The sequence below is a fragment of the Medicago sativa genome, chromosome 5, assembly GCF_051527215.1.
Source record: "Medicago sativa cultivar Bolivia chromosome 5, Bolivia_mono, whole genome shotgun sequence".
Lineage (NCBI taxonomy): Eukaryota > Viridiplantae > Streptophyta > Magnoliopsida > Fabales > Fabaceae > Medicago > Medicago sativa.
Window position 1 is genome coordinate 74,628,172 of NC_140753.1, and position 17,964 is coordinate 74,646,135.

The following is a 17,964-nucleotide window of genomic DNA, read 5'->3' on the forward strand; positions in this document are numbered from 1 at the left end:
ACACCTTTTACTTGAGAAGTAACCATATATTTTCCCTTTTCAAAACAGATCCACTAGAGAGAACATGTGATTCAAACTGCACGGTTACTAATATTTACATGCTTGGCTGTCAATTTATTTTGGCTCTCAAATTTCAAATTCAAATTTCAAATTCTCATACATAAGTTTCCCACAACTTTCATTCTTTCCTCACACAATCTCTTTCTCAATTTCTCTCTCTCTCTCTGCATCCCTTTCATTTGAAATTGCATTTACTTCCTCATGTATCTTCAATCATTTTGTTCTTCATTTTCCTCCTCTCTTTGTAATCTTAAACTCCAATCACTAACTGATTTTTTTTTTCTTGAGGAAAGTTGAAAGTTTTTCATCTCTGCACAACCAACAAAGACAAGGGTAAGTTAAAGACAATAACATCTTTTTTTATCTACACATGCATTCTTCATTATTTTTTTATTTTGCTTATATCATCTTTAACAAACCACCATGCTTTTTTTTTGGCTTAGGTTCATCACCACACATATACTACATAAAGATCATCTTTTATGTAACTTTGTAAATACTTTTTATTCTTCAATAGATGTAGTATATATGTGATGATGAACCAACAAGGACAAGGGTAAGTAAAAGACTATAACACCAATTTTTTATCTACAAATATGCATTCTTCATTCTTTTTTTATGCTGTTCATATCATCTTTAACAAACTACCATGTTTTTTTTGCTTAGGTTCATCACCACACATATACTACATAGATGATTATCTTTTATATAACTTTTTCAATATTTTTTCTTCATCAATAGATGTAGTATATATGTGATGATGAACCAACAAGGACAAGGGTAAGTGAAAGACAATAACACCAATTTTTTATCTACAAATATGCATTCTTCATTCTTTTTTTATGGTTTTCATATCATCATTAGCAAACTACTATGTTTTTTTTTTTTTGCTTAGGTTCATCACCACACACATATACTACATAAAGGATCATCTTTTATGTGACTTTTTCAATACTTTTTGTTCTTCAATAGATGTAGTATATATGTGTTGATGAACCAACAAGGGCAAGGGTGAGTAAAAGACAATAACACCAATTCTTTACATAAACATATGCATTCATCATTCTTCTTTTAATGTTGTTCCTATCATCTTTAACAAACATAAATAAATGATGAGGAAAACGGTTACGGTACCTTTTTGTTGATATTATTATTTCCATATCTCACCTTCAAATGAAGATTTTGTTGTTCTGTTCTTTTTGCAAGAAACTCGAATGGTGTTGTTGTTCCTCGAAGAAACTACAAAGAAAGACACGCCTAAGTAAATGACGAGGAAAAAGTTTGATTATGAGAGTTTCGATATGATATGTTTTGTGTGATTATAATTGTTATGAAAAAAAGATATATATATATATATATATATATATATATATATATATATATATATATATATATATATATATATAAGAGTTCAGTTGTGGTGCATCCAAAGAGAGACCACAATGGCCTGAAAACAAAATTTACAACTGAGCTTTTTTGTTAGAATTTGATTTGGCAGAAACATGGAGTGGAATGAGTTGATAAATAAATAGTTGATTTGCCATTGTTGAGGGAGATGAATTTGGTTTGGTAAAAAATTATAAATAATAATCAATAAATAGTTGATTTGCCATTGATGAAAAATGGATGTGTGATGATGAAAAAAGATTACTGGTTTCTGGCAAAATATAATAATAAATTGAGTTGTGGTAATTATTTTGTGCGGTGCAATGTGTGGTAGAAATTTTGTATGCAATTAAATGTCAGACCAAAAAACACACAGTGTATGTAAAAGAGAGATAAAGAAGCTTTTAACACACAGTGAAATTTTGAAGCTATTAAACTTACAATAACATTAACAGTGATATAAATCTATGCCATTATCAGTACAAACAATGGTGATTTTAAACATAGAAACAAAATGAGAGGTTTAAACAAATCATGGGATTTTGTTGATATGAAGCTCAAAGTCTGCCATAATATCTGCAACGAACGATAATAAACAATTAAAACAATATAAGCAGCACAAGAAACTCAAATCAGCTCAGTCATATCAATATTTTCCGGATTTGGACTGGACAAGGGTTAAGGTCTCAAATAAACAATATAAAGACACATGAATAAACAATATAACATACAATTAGTTTTTCGGTTTTTATTTTTTTGAAAACATCTCCAATAGAGTTTAAATAAAATTAAACGGGTAACCTAAAAAAAATTAAACAGTAAAAAACATCATACAACAGAGTTTAAGTCTTCTATTAAAAAATAATAAAAAATCAAAAAAAAAAAAAAAGATGAGGTTAGATCCTGTCCAAAATTTACATATCCAACAAAGTTGAGATCCAAAATCTAAACTTTGATTTGTTGTTGCATGTGTGAGAGAATAAGTGCCAAAATCATGATAAAATAGGCCTAAAAGAAAGCTTACATGATGAAGGTTCCAGATCTGCTGCTAAACTTCATAGATGAGAATCAAAATTGGTCAAAAATGGTGCTTTTGGCCGCTGCTACAGTGTCAATGTGATGATTTCCAAAAACAAAACATACGAGAAGGAAATAAAAGATGATGTCGTGAGATTGGTTATGTTTAAAAGACATTGGAAGCCAAATGGTGGTGGGGCGCGGCCACAACCCATGGAAGGAGGAGGAGGGGCGGCTAGGGTTTGTTTGAGGAAAGGGAGAACTCTCTGATAAGTGAGGAGGAAGAGAGAGAAAAATAAAATCAAATGAAGTGTTTGTGTGTGGTGGTGTGAGTTGAAAGAATAAAAGAAAAAATTAAATAAAATTAATGAAAAATGTGTGGGTGAGGAATCTTGTGCGTTTAAGTGCATTAAGTAAATAATAAAATCTATTTTAAACATTAAGAGTATGTTAAAAAATATAGAATAAATTTCATTTACTAAATATCATTATTAATTATAATTATGGTATAATTAAGTTAGATGAAAATTAATAAATAAAAGTGTAATAGTGAAAAAAATTATAAATATTACGTTGATATTCGAAAGTGGCAATTATTTTAACACAGATAAAAAAATACAAAACAATGACGATTATTTTGAGATGGCGGAAATATAAAATTAAAGAGTTAAGAAATATCAAATTGAGATCTAAGTGCACAACTCATCATCGTCCTAATGAGAAAATCAAATATTAAGGATAGCTCAAAATAACTTTGTAAATTCATTGAGCAATTATAATATTTGACGATAAATATAGACTTAATATAAATATGATTTTTAAACTATTTGAAACTATAAAACGTTTAAACTATTTAGAATAATTGTCATCTCAATTCATTGAGCAAAAACTTTAAAATATGATTTTTTTTATCTAATAATAATGATCAAAATAAATACATTACTAAACACATTTTCATTACATCATCATTAAATAGAAAACAAATTGATCTTGATAAAGATTTAAAAATAAAAATTAAATGTGGACAAGTTATCGTTGATACAAATTTTAATATAATTATTAATTTTTAATTTATCAAAGATATTTATAGTTGATACACGATATTTTAAAAAAACTTTTCCTGCTATTTATAATGTCACCTCACTTCAATTCCATAATGATATTGAACCCTCATAAACTAAAATGCACGGGATAAGTGAGCGTTCACTAAAATCTTAGAAATAAATCAATTACACGTTATAAGTTGTTTTTGACTAAACTAACCTTGATTTACAAGACAAGTTGCCATTTATAAGAAATTGTTCCTGCTAAAACGTTTAAACTATTTAGAATATTATCGTCTCAATTCAATTCTACAATGATATTGAACACTTATAAACCATAAAAAGCACAAGTTCAGTGGACTTTGAATATAATTTCGTAGATAATTGAAATGAATCAGACAAGTGGGCATTGACTAAAATTTCAAATGCAGCGTAAATGTGCCGAACAGATGGGCGTTGACTAAAATTTCATAAATAAATCAAACGCACGAGATAAGTTCTCATTGACGAAACTAACCTTGGATTTACATGACAATTTGTCATTTATAAAAAATTCACCTCTCTTCAATTCTATAATGATATTGAAACCTCATAAACTAAAATGCACGGCATAAGTGAGCATTAACTAAAATTTCATAAATAAATCAAACACACGGGATAAGTTGTCATTGAGTAAACTAACCTTGATTTACAGGACAATTTGTCATTTATAAAAATAAAATAAAAAATTGTTCCTCCAATTTATAATACCACCTCACTTCAATTCTACAATGATATTGAACTCTCATAAACTAAAACGGACGGGATAAGTGAGCATTGACTAAAATTTTAGAAATAAATCAAACACACAAGATAAGTTGTCATTAACTAAACTAACCTTGATTTACTAATCAACCTATGATATAATACAATTGTTCCTGTCAAAATGTTCCTGGTACTTATAATATCACCTCGCTTCCATTCTATAATGATATTGAACCCTCATAAACTAAATTGCACGGGATAATTGAGCATTGACTAAAATTTCATAAATAAATCAAACACACGGGATAAGTTGTCATTGACTAAACTAATCTTGATTTACCGGGCAAGTTGTCATTTATAAAAAATTGTTCCTGCTAAAATGTTCCTGTTATTTATAATATCACTTCACTTCAATTCTATAATGATATTGAACCCTCATAAACTAAAATGCACGGGATAAGTGAGCATTGACTAAAATTTTAGAAATAAATCAAACACACGGGATAATTTGTCATTGATTAAACTAATCTTGATTGACAGGATAAGTTGTCATTTATAAAAAATTGTTCCTGCTAAAATGTTCCTGCTATTTATAATATCACCTCACTTCAATTCTATAATGATATTGAACCCTCATAAACTAAAATGTACGGGATAAGTGAACATTGACTAAAATTTCAGAAATAAAATAAACACGCATGATAAGTTGTCATTGACTAACCTAACCTTGATTTACATAACAAGTTGATATTTATAAAAAACTGTTCGTGCTATTTCTAATATCACCTCACTTCATTTCTATAATCATATTGAACCCTCATAAAGTAAAATGCACAGGATAAGTGACCATTTACTAAAATTTAAGAAATACAACAAACCCACATGATAAGTTGTCATTGACTAAACTAACCATGATCTACAAGATAAGTTGTCATTTATTAAAAATTGTTAATGCTAAAATGTTTCGGCTATTTATAATATCATCTTACTTCAATTCTATAATGATATTGAACACTCCTAAACTAAAATGCACAAGATAAGTGAGTATGGACTAAAATTTCTGAAATAAATCAATCACACGGGATATGTTGTCATTGCCAAAACTAACCTTGATTTACAGGACAAATTGTTATTTATAAAAAATTGTTCTTGCTAAAATGTCTCTCCTATTTATAATATCACTTGACTTCAATTCTATAATGATATTGAACCCTCATAAACTAAAATGCACGAGATAAGTGAACATTGACTAAAATTTCAAAAATAAAATAAACACACATGATAAGTTGTCATTGACTAGCCTAACCTTGATTTACATAACAAGTTGACATTTATAAAAAATTGTTCGAGCTATTTCTAATATCACCTCACTTCATTTCTATAATCATATTGAACCCTCATAAAGTTAAATGCACGGGATAAGTGAGCATTTAATAAAACTTAAGAAATACATCAAACACACATGATAAGTTGTCATTTATTAAAAATTGTCAATGCTAAAATGTTTCGGCTATTTATAATATCATCTTACTTCAATTCTATAATGATATTGAACACTCCTAAACTAAAACGCACAAGATAAGTGAGTACGGACTAAAATTTCTGAAATAAATCAAACACCCGGGATATGTTGTCATTGCCAAAACTAACCTTGATTTACAGGACAAGTTGTTATTTATAAAAAATTGTTCTTGCTAAAATGTCTCTGCTATTTATAATATCACTTCACTTCAATTCTATAATGATATTGAACTTTCATAAACTAAAAAGCACATGATAAGTGAGTATTGACTAAAATTTCAGAAATAAATCAAACACAAGGGATAAGTTGTCATTGATAAATCAAGCACACGGGATAAGTTGTCATTGATTAAACTAACCTTGATCTACATGACAAGTTGTCATTTATAAAAAAAAGTTCCTGCTAAAATGTTCCCGCTATTTATAATATCAATTCACTTCAATTCTATAATAATATTGAACCCTCATAAAATTAAATGCACGAGTGTGTGAGCATTGACTAAAATTTCAGAAATAAATCAAACACACAGGATAAATTGTCATTGACTAAACCAACCTTGATTTACAAGACAAGTTGTCATTTATAAAAATTTGTTCCTGCTAAAATGATCATGATGTTTATAATATCACGTCACTTCAATTCTATAATGATATTGAACCCTCATAAACTAAAATGCACGGGATAAGTGAGCAATGACTAAAATTTCAGAAATAAATCAAACACACGAGATAAGTTGTCATTGATTAAACTAACCTTGATCTACAAGACAAGTTGTCATTTATAAAAAAAAGTTCCTGCTAAAATGTTCCCGCTATTTATAATATCACTTCACTTCAATTCTATAATAATATTGAACCCTCATAAAATTAAATGCACGAGTGTGTGAGCATTGACTAAAATTTCAGAAATAAATCAAACACACGGGATAAATTGTCATTGACTAAACCAACCTTGATTTACAAGACAAGTTGTCATTTATAAAAATTTGTTCCTGCTAAAATGATCATGATGTTTATAATATCACGTCACTTCAATTCTATAATGATATTGAACCCTCATAAACTAAAATGCACGGGATAAGTGAGCAATGACTAAAATTTCAGAAATAAATCAAACACACGGGATAAGTTGTCATTGACTAAACTAACCTTTATCTACTTGACAAATTGTCATTTATAAAAAATTGTTCATGCTAAAATGTTCATGCTATTTATAATATCATTTCACTTCAATTATATAATGATATTGAACCCTCATAAACTAAAATGCGTTAGATAAGTGAGCTTCGACTAAAATTTCAAAAATAATTAAACACACGGGATTAGTTGTCATTGACTAAACTAACCTTGATTTACATGACAAGTTGTCATTTAAAACAATTTATTTGTGCTATTTATAATATCCCCTCACTTCAATTCTATAATAATATTGAATCCTCATAGAATAAAATGCACGGGATAAGTGAGCATTGACTAAAATTTCAGAAATAGATTAAACACACAGTATAATTTGTCATTGACTAATACATAATAGCGAGTTCAAACTACTCAAATTTATCCCAAACACTTTTATATACATATTCTATAAATTATAATGTTAATAATAATTAACTTTTAAATGATCTAAATTTAAACTGTTCACAACTACATAATGTTGGGTTCCAACTACACAAAATCACCCACAACCAACCAGTACCCGTGCGGATGCACGGGTATGTTACTAGTAAACTATTAAAGTAGGTGTGACCTTTGGTTTATCACATGTGAATTTAATGATAAATAAGGATATTTAAGTAAAACACACACAAATGTTTATATACTTTAATTACTCCTTAAAACTTGTGTCAAGAGCTAAAACATCAAAAGAAAAGGAATTGAGGGAGTAGTAGGTTGCATCAAAAAGTGATGTGATTATTGGTAAAATAAAAATAAAAACTTATATTTACAAGACAAATTTTTTTTAGTGAATTCATTAACCAATGTCCTTTGGCAAGACCCTTATTTAAATGGTAAATATTATTATTGTCGGTATTAAATTAGGACACGATCAATTTCTTGAATCACTCTCATGTATGGTTGTTGAATCATCAAACCAGTACGACACAAAGTCACTCGTATTATCTTTCAAAAAAAAAAAAAAAGTCACTCGTATTACGTTGCTAGCAAAATGGCACGTCCAAAAACATGTTGTCGTGCCTATTAATTAAGTAATTAATTAATGTCGTTATCCCTACAGAAATGGAAAATGTCACAAAACATGTTGCATTTAAAAGGGACACGTTGTGAAATTTCGTCCAACTAATATATCCATAATATGGGTCTTTATATGGGCAGGGAGGGGAGTTACTTTCATGAGTATTTATTATTCAACGGTTGGATCTGAAGGTTAAGTTCCATCGCATTCCATCAATACAAACCAATTTGTCCCAGCAAATGAAAACATGACACGCTATTGGTGTTAATTGTTGTAGAGAAATACTTCTATTGATACACACCACCCATTATGGATTTTCTAGAAGTGACGACCAACATTCTCTAGGCTCTACTTAAAAAAGTAGTAATAATTTCTCTAGGCTCTAATCTTGATCAACCTAAAAAAAATTATTTGCTTGCATATGAGATTGAAGGAAGTATTGTATTTTTTTTTTCTTTTCTGATATAAGTTATGTTACGATGTGTATTTTGAACACATCAAAACTAACTTCAAATATACATATTTCGATAATGCAAGAAATCAATCAAATTATTATGTATGAATGTACACTTTCAACGTGTATTTGAAGTTTGTAACATTTAATATTACACGTCTGGATATGTACATCTTTACATAATTTAATCTTATGTTTGTTGTTTATATTGTGTTAGAGATGCCTTTATCATAATTTTTTTTTTATTGTTTTAGAGATTGAGTAAGGACATGTTGTCGGTCATGGGAGGCGTGGTAGGCTTGCTATTGCATTTGTACACAGAGAGATAGATAGTTTACAAGATAATCTATAATTGCATGAACAAGAGCTGTAGAATGAGCTCGTTGCACTGCATGCAGAGATACCACCACATATTGCATGGAATTATACACTTAAGCATGTGAACTTTCTGTATATATTAGATTAAAATCTCACTTTCTAGTTTCTACACTCAAAGAATGATTGTCCGAGCTTAACTTTGATCCAGAAAATCGTGTATAACTAGTTTCAAAGAACCGTAAGCAATTATTAACATTGATGTATTCGACGTTGATTATGACTTGAGACTAGAAAACCAAATTACGTACATGATTTGGCTTGTTCCGAATTGGACACTTCTGGTTGGTAAATAGAACTGGCTGAGTTAAGCATGCAGTTTGTCTCTTGGCAGTTGGCAGCAGTGCTTAACTGAACCTTTTATGTCGTTTTCGAGTTGTTGCAGACGCATCAACTTGACAATCGAATTGATTTGAAGCTTATCAGCCCAAGCTCAGCTACTCTACTTTTATTTGCTAATTATTCTTGCTCAATAATGGTTATTGCCACAGGCTTTTTTAATCATTTGTTTTGAGCAATATAATCAAATCACTGCTTATAATTTAGGAGTAGTTGAGTAATTGAAGCTTTTTTCAAATACAAAAAAAGTTATGAACATCAACTGATCCTACTCTATGTGCAAAAAGCTGATGAAGGTTGAGAATGAGATTGTAGCAGACAATTGGCACAAATCAAACATGACAAGCTAAAACTAGAATTAGTTATCAGGTTAATGATTTGTTCTCAAACCCGCACGAAGTTGAATTAGCTTAATCAACAGGCAAGCACATTCATTTCCTCTTGCAAACCACAAATCGGTAGAACATTATAATTGCATACCTTAATCTAGATTCAAATTTAGACCATCTCAATTATGAACAATGAATGCCTCTAGTCTTATATTGCATACCTTAACCACGAATCGGTAAAACATTATAATTGCATACCTTAACCCACACGAGTTTTTGTTTATATTCGATACGGGGGAAGTATATCATTCTGTTTTTGTCCGCACCACCGTTTCACCCCTTTGGGGTTGTTTTGAACCATTTCTCTTCCGGTGCTATGCTTTTCAGTGCGGTTTCGCGTGTTTGCCGCCGTGTTGAAGGAGGTAGGTGGTGGTTGTGTGGCCTTGCCTATGTTTTCTAATTCTATCCACAGATATGTTGAGATCTGCAGTAACAAAGGTTTGGGTCGTCGCCGCCGTTCCGGTGGTTTTGTGGTTCGATTGGTTCCGACATTCTCGTGCTTCATTCTATTTCAAGTTTCTCGGTGTGAGCTTCATTTTGGTGCTTGCTGTTGGTTTGCGTCGAAGATTTGGAGCTGTTTCAGTTTCGGATGCCGGTCTTGTTTGGTGTTTGTTGTTTCTTTGTTTGTACTGTACCTTTTGCGTTGTTTGTTTTTGTATTGTGTTTATGCTGTTTGTTTAGAGATTGGGTGGATGGCAGGCGTGGTCCCTCTTGCGGTGGCTCTTTTTCGATAACCCGAAAGGGTCTGGTTCTATTTACCCGAAAGGGTTGGTTCGTTTAACCCGAAAGGGTCTGTTACCGACGTATTGGACTCATCCCTCGATCTGAGTTCTTACACGTTGCTTGCTCGAAAGAGCTTTTTATGCTTGTTGTTTATCAGGGAGCTGTTGGCACTTGGATTTGATACCGTGTTGGCGGTCGATCCATTCGCCATTTTTAAACTCTAACTGTTATGTGCATTTTTTCACTTTTCATGTTTTTTTGTAACCTGGTTTCGTGCTCGTACGCGGGTTCGCTGGGTTGCGCCTGTGATTAGTGAATTTTTGTTATGATAGACTAGAGTAGATCCACTTGGACTGATTTATCACGATGTATTCCCGTTCGGGTTTTTCCTGGGTCAGGTCTAATGTCCCCCCAGTCTTTGTATCTCTTTCGTTCTTTTTAATATATTTTATATTTTGCTTAAAAAAAAAAAATGTCTCTAGTCATGATACGCATGCAAATCCTTCCACAAAGCAATGCGTTGATGTCTCGTACTTATCCCAAATAAGATGAACATTTGCTTTATTTTTGTAATAATCACACTAATTTTTATAAAAACTTACTTATTTTAGTTGTTTAGCCAATGCCCTTAGTTAGCATTCTCCTTCAAAAAATATGTATGCATTGACATTGTAAAACAATTTTAACATTTGTGTAAAAATATCGTACACTATCGGTGCATACAAGTCGGCAAGTATTTGGTTTGGCGTCTAACAAGAATTTCATGCATTTCAAACACTCCAACGTAACAGAAGCTAAGAATAGTAGTAGCTTCTCTCCAACGTGAAAAAACAGAAGTTATGAATAGTAGCTTCTCTCCAGACGTGTGAATGGTGCAATTGTACCGCATAAACAAACATACTATTAAACTCATTTAAAATGTAGCTCTATAAAGGATTAAATCTTTAGTTGTAGTTCCTAAGTTTGCATATAAAATGGCACCAACGAAGTCAAACAGCCTGGATATTCACTGGACCACATTCTGAAGCCACATTTCAAATTGTAACTTGGCCAAAATATATCAGCCATGCTAACATGAATGATCATTACTTTTCCCACCCTATGAGTTCTCACGTGCCTATTCAGATTCTAAAATCCGAAACGTTTCAACGTGTTTTTGGAGGTTTTTATGGGGTGTTTATGTCATTCGCATTCTATAATCCGAACTGCATTGGGCGCGCGAGAAACTCAGGGTAGGTAAAAAAGCAGTCAACATGAATACATCATATTTGGGCTGTCTGAAAATTACTTCAGATCTAGATCATTCATCCAGTTCAGCCAGGGCCACCACCATTGTGCTTGTGGCCCTAAAACCAAAATCAAACTTTCACCTCTGTAAAGACGATAACAGAGCAAAACTCTCACCATTGTACTTGTGGTTATAGTTTAGAGATTCATTAAGATGCCAATTTTTTGGTTTAAAAGCATACAACGAAGTGAGCACCAATAGTTACCCAAAAATTATAAAAACCAAGCACATAAAAGAACAATCATGTCCTCAGATGGACGAGTATAGAGCTTCCTTTCATGTCTTTAGGTTCAGAAGCAATTTTTAAACATTTACCAAGAACTAGAAAGTGACCAACTAATTTCTTGAGATCGAATGTGCATTCTACCTTACTAATTACCACCCCTCAATGCAAGCACCAAGTGAAGCACAGAACCACCCTCAATGTTGTACTCTTTAGCTGTTTTGTCATCAGCAAGCTGCTTACCAGCATAGATGAGCCTGCAGCAAGTGACAGCAGGTGTAAGATTCTACTGTTTCCAAAAGAATTAAGAGAAAAAATTCTTAATTTTCCATTCATGCTTTGTTCAGTGAAGAAAGCAAAACGTATTTCTAAGACTGCAAGTGCAAACTAAATTAACAGCAGATTAAAACGTCAGAATCAAAATTCAGTTTTGTTTTTGAATATCGACTAATTAAGCATTGTTCAATAGATCTACCAATAAATATGCAATCCAACTCAATGATACCTGTATAAGATATATCAATGACAAGTAGAAAATTATGCACTCTTATGATAGAAACTGGTTCAGATTGAGCGCACAAACATACAGAAAGTTATGTAGATCCCTGGATATTCAAGCGATAAAAGACCCCCCCCTGGTCCCAATTCTACTAGACCCAAAATGACTTCTCAACGCCCTTTTCTTAATCATAGGCAACGCATGTATTTCTTATTACTTTTTGTTTTGAATGGCGAATGTAAGTATGTTAATTGTTGTTAGTTTTCTTCTCCTTGCCTTGAAACCCTGGACCTCCAACTCCTTAACAACACTTATCTCAAACCAGTTGCACTACCCACCCCCCATGTATTTCTTCTTACTATCTCATCTTAACAAAATCACAGGCAACACACGTATTTCTTCTTACTATCTCATCCAAACTAGCTAAATAAACCTCAAAACAGACCTATCAATACTCTCCCTACCCCTACCCAATATTCACCTTTATCCTCAAGGTGCATAATTTAATTGCTAAACACACAACTTCTTATGCGAGTTTCAAACCATCAACTGTTCTCTTTTATCTGGAATCATAAAAGGATCGTGTGACAAGAACAATTTAAAAATAAATAAAAAATGTTTTTTTTTAGGGCTCAGTTTGTTGGTAAAGGCTTCAATAAAATGTATGTGATTTGTTTTTACCTTTCGCTCTAGATGCAAAACTAAATATAATTGGAGTCATTTTATCTCTTGCCACTAATCCAGATTAACCATTACAATAGCTGGAGGAGTTATTTGTGTGCCATTGCCGATTTGCTCCAACAGCAGAGCAAGTTGGACATGATGAATATCTAATTTTATATCTTGAGGGGTTATAGAATATGGTTGAGAATTTTGCCCAGATTCATAGGAACTAGTTTAGGAGAAATAAAACACGTGTTTATGAAAAATTTATATTTACGTTTTTGTTTCCTTATTGATCTAACATACTTGCATCAGAAAGAGTCAACCAAATCTGCATAAATACTACCTTATATACTATTCTTTGATCAGATCTGTGAAGTGAAAAAAATAGTTATTTCTAAACCTAGAAACTAGTTCAGATTGAGTGTAAAAATGTACAAAATAAATAAACTAGTTTAAATAGTTATTTCTTGCCACAAGACTCCCTCTTTTTTTTATCATAGGCAACACATCTTTCTTCAAACTATCCCAGCCTAACTAAATAAATAAATCTCTTAACTAACAAACCTATCATATTAACAGTAACTTGCTAATTAAAAATTCAAATGGTGCATGACTTAATGCATGAATATTTATAACTTAAAAACACTCCAAACATTCTTTAAATTATTTGCAATGAATTATGAGTTTCAAACCTCTGCTGCACAGGTGGAATACCCTCTTTTTCTTCAACACGTTCCTTGATACGATCAATAGTATCAGTAGGCTCAATGTCAATTTCAATTTCTTTACCGGTTAAAGTCTTGACTTTAATCATGGTTCCTCCCCTAAGCCTAAGGACCAAGTGAAGTGTTGATTCCTTTTGTATGTTGTAATCAGCAAGAGTTCGACCATCTTCCAATTGCTTACCAGCAAAAATCAACCTCTGCTGGTCAGGAGGGATACCTTCCTTGTCCTAAAACCACAAGCACCAGTTAGAATCACAAAATCAAGTCCATCATCGTATACCAAAACTAGTATTGACCAAACACACACCCATAATAATCAATTCAATTTTAAAACCTAACAATAGAACCCTAAAAAAACCCTAATTAAGTAATTTGAAAGTAGAAAAAAAGGGGAATAACTAACCTGGATCTTGGCCTTGACGTTGTCGATGGTGTCGCTGCTCTCAACCTCGAGGGTGATAGTCTTTCCGGTCAAAGTCTTCACAAAGATCTGCATCTTCTTCTTCTTCCCCAAGAGAGTTCTTTCTTCTCGATTCTGATTCTGATTCTGATTCTGCGAGAGCGAGAGCGAGCGCGATAGTGTGTGTGTGTGTGTTTTTAGTTCGAGTGATGCGGGGAGTATGGGTAATTGGGTATTTGAAGCAACTAGCACTCTCACAAATTATAAGGGAAAAAAAACAATTTTTTTCTCAATTTTTTTTGTCAAATAACCTGTTAGTTAGAATTCACCTTTAAAAGAAGGAAAAAAAAATTGATCTATTTAATATATTGTTCCAAAAATAATCTTATAGTACAACATTTATTGAGTTTATGTTTTTCAAAAAGAATTACTAAGGGGTGTTGTAAGACCATCCACAATGCAGCACCCCATTTGGATGTTTAAATGGGTCCCGACCGTACACGTCATTCGTTTTATAATTAATACGTAATAAGCACCCAATCTCTCCAACCCAGCACCATAAAATAATTATTAATTGGGTCCCAGCAATAACTCTATATCATTACATTTTATACTCATTCATAATTATATAATTTTAAAATATTGAAATAATTTAATCATAAATTATTAAAAAAACAAACATTTTTATTTTATTTTTATTAATAATTCAAGAAAAAGTTAAAACTTAAAAAAACAATATAACATGAATGATGAAAAATTGCATATTTTAAATAACAACTAATCTTGTTGACTATCACTCCCAAAACGGTGCCAAATATGCTCCATAAGATCATGTTGAAGTTGAAGATGAGTTTATCTATCTTGAATTTGTGCTCTCCTTTGTAGGTACGGGACAAGATTTGGATGAGGACCATTATGTATTTCATTCCTTGCAACATCATTTTTTAATATCAAAATAATACAATAATTAAATATATAAAAAAAATAGAATTAATTGTACATGTGGGACTCATGAGTAATAGGAGAGAGAGGGTGCTTATACAAGCACTCACTTTCATAAGCACCATATTCATTGGTGTCACAAAGGGAGTGCCTATTTACAATGATGCTTAATAGGGGAAGGAATCCCCATTGTAGATGGTCTAACTGCTCTAAGCTATTCAATTTAAAATTGATGTCTGAGATCATTTTATTATGTGAAACTACGATTAAAATCAGAATCGACCGATCTCATATCTACGGTTGAGATGTGCTACAGCGTGCAACTATGTGTAATATTTACAGCAGAAAATCCTATTCTGTTTGTTTCACGATTTTAAAAATTGATCCGGAAAAACTTGCCCAACATAACTTATACTTCCTCCGTTTTAAAATGAGTGTCGCTTTTCACACAGATTAATGAATGAAATGAAATAATCATTAGACATAACATTTTTACTAAACTGCCCTTACTTTATAAGAAAAAGACAAATTTAAAATTGCATTGAAAATTGTGTGAGAGAAAAGTTAGAAAAGTAAACTTGGAAGAAAAAAATTAAAGTTGTATCGAAAATGTAAAGCGCCATTCATTTTGAAACAATTTTTTTGGCTAAAGTGACATTCATTTTGAAACGAAGGAGTAATTTTTTTAAAAAGTGTTTGGATAACATAGTTAGTTCCCCTTGTTCAAAAAAACATAGTTAGTTCCCAAAAATCTTTATTCTAAAATAATTATATATTTTTATATTCAAGATGCATTCTAAAAAAATAAATATTACAGTTTGGCAAAATACCCATGTGACTAACTAGTTATTCTTTCATTTGGTCATATAATAAGATCTAAGTCGTCTTTTAAGGTGTGCAAACAGATCTGCAGAGTTGCGTTGGGGAATGCTAGGGTCACACCCTCTAACACACCCTTTTAACACTCTCCTATTAAAATTAACCATGTCACCTCTACTTTTTATTCCTTTTACCGGTTACAAGCTATTCAGGTAAATGGTGCAATTTGTTTTTCACCCTCTTTCTAGTTTCTACTTGCAGAGACCATACTTTTTTGAAAAAGTGCAGAGACCATACTGTTGTGATTGTGAGCCATCATCATCGTTTCGTTTTCTTCCCTTTTCCCCATTCTTTTTCTCAATTTCAATACCCTCCTTTTCCTGTTCTAATTCACTTTCATTTTCAATTTATAACAACAACCCCTCTTCTCAATTTGAGTAATTTGAAAATGAAATAAAAAGATGAATCTGGTGATGGTGAGCGTTGAAACATGTATATTGGAATCATGGGTATCAAATTGAGGATGATGACAATTTTCCATGGCTTCAAAAAAGGAAAGATTGTCATGGGTCTTCTTGAAAAAGGGTACAGAAGGGACCACAAATTGAATCAAATCGGAATAGGTTGGTGCCGTTACTTTTCAAGGAGGAGGATCATGTTGATGTCTCTAGCACCACCATTGGAACAAAAGAAATTCAGTGGAGGAAGAAGGTGAACAAAAAAAAAAACGTGAAACTACTTGCTTTACCGGTGACAGGTGAAATGAATAAAAGGAAGGGGTCATGTGGCTAATTTCTATTGGAGTGTGTTAAAGAGTGTGTTAGGGAGTGTGACCCTAGCATTCTCGAGTTGCGTTTTCAAAATTTTGGGGCCAAAATATTTTTTTTATATGTATGGTGCATGATAAAAGCGATTATATACCAATAACCTGCTTAAAATTTAAATTTAATGGAGATGACTTACTGGTAGAAGAGCTTGGCGTTGGCATTCTACTTGACATGGGTTCAATTTCCAGGAGCCTAGGTTTATATACTTTACAAAAAAGAAATTAACAATAAAACATCATGGACAAAATTATAAATTAACCTTATGTTGTTTTTTGTTTGTAAGCTCAAGATAAGTGATGATTGCATGGATGTGTACATTGAGCAAGGACAAGGTGTCGATCATGGGAGTTGTGGTAGGTTTGCTATTGCATTTTCACACAAAGAGGTAGATAGTTTACAAGGTAAGCGATGATTGCATGAATAAGAGGTGTATGATGAGCTCGTTGCCCCACATGCTGAGATACCACCACCACCACCACCACTTGTTGCATCATTCTCGGGGTCAATGATATGTTTTTGTTGGGAACAATGACATGGTGACCGAGATAGGGTTAGATATTTGAGATTGGTGACTTTATAGAAAGTTTTTTCGAAAAAACGTAAATGTGAAGACAAAACACATTGAAAAGATTCATGTTGATTTATGTTGTCATTTTGGAAAACTTACAATTATGAATAAGTTATTCATTTGTTAATTTGTATCTAAATTTACTAACAAAGTACACCCTCCGATCACTATTATAAACAAAACTTTGTATTTTAGATTCATTCATTAAATGATGTATGTGATCTATAATAAAGACTATATACAAAGTGGTCTATAAAATACAAAGTTTTGCTTGTAATAGTGACCGAAGTGTGTAGTACTTGAATTACATCATTATTAGCAAATTTATCCACAATTACATTACTCACTATTAAACTAGTCCTTACAAGTTATCAAAAGGATCAGGTTGTCATATATCATCTAAAATCGATTTTTTCTTATGCTGCTTATTCACAAATTATAGAGGAATATAAATACCTAATCTACAATTTTAAAGTACAAAATAGTAATTCACTCAAAAAGAGATGTTTAGAGTTGGACCAAATCTAACTTGGTTGGTGAATCCAGGTTAGAGTAGTCGCTAGTCCAATACAACCGCTGGCTGGCTACAATGTAATGTGGTCTCTGGTCTTACCGCATGTACAACGGGGACACACACACTTGCCAATCATGAATTCCAACGTGACATAAATTTATTTTGACCCTTTTATTTGTCTCTATAGTATATAATGTATGATCACCAACCTATATCTCAAATATTCTCATCACTCAATTACAAAATCA

General features: G+C 31.9%; 1 protein-coding gene and 1 long non-coding RNA gene across 3 annotated transcripts; both read right to left on the minus strand.

Annotated features, from left to right (window-relative positions):
• Nucleotides 1-99: 99 nt before the first annotated feature.
• LOC146924962 (uncharacterized) lies at nt 100-2,860 on the minus strand. Of its 2 annotated transcripts, XR_015010326.1 has the most exons (4): nt 2,471-2,860; nt 1,888-2,022; nt 1,195-1,299; nt 100-370 (listed from the first exon to the last, which is right to left on the minus strand). It is a non-coding gene; the product is annotated as an uncharacterized LOC146924962 (long non-coding RNA). The 2 variants fall into 2 exon arrangements; XR_015010327.1 differs by lacking the exon at nt 1,888-2,022 and having other exon boundaries at nt 2,471-2,844.
• An 8,797-nt stretch (nt 2,861-11,657) lies between these two features.
• On the minus strand, nt 11,658-14,257 carry LOC146924963 (ubiquitin-NEDD8-like protein RUB2). Its single transcript, XM_085709952.1, has 3 exons — nt 14,050-14,257; nt 13,614-13,873; nt 11,658-12,013 (listed from the first exon to the last, which is right to left on the minus strand). The coding sequence occupies exons 1-3, from the start codon at nt 14,140-14,142 to the stop codon at nt 11,905-11,907; spliced, it is 462 nt and encodes a 153-aa protein (XP_085566078.1). The 5' UTR covers nt 14,143-14,257; the 3' UTR covers nt 11,658-11,904.
• Nucleotides 14,258-17,964: the final 3,707 nt, after the last annotated feature.

What these genes read in the sequence shown, in the direction of transcription:
- LOC146924963 (XM_085709952.1), bottom strand. Translation starts at nt 14,142, where the DNA reads ATGCAGATCTTTGTGAAGACTTTGACCGGAAAGACTATCACCCTCGAG. An exon ending in ACGTCAAGGCCAAGATCCAG is followed by an intron (nt 13,874 to 14,049) that starts GTTAGTTATTCC and finishes TTGTGGTTTTAG; the next exon opens with GACAAGGAAGGTATCCCTCC. An exon ending in ATTCCACCTGTGCAGCAGAG is followed by an intron (nt 12,014 to 13,613) that starts GTTTGAAACTCA and finishes CACTTGCTGCAG; the next exon opens with GCTCATCTATGCTGGTAAGC.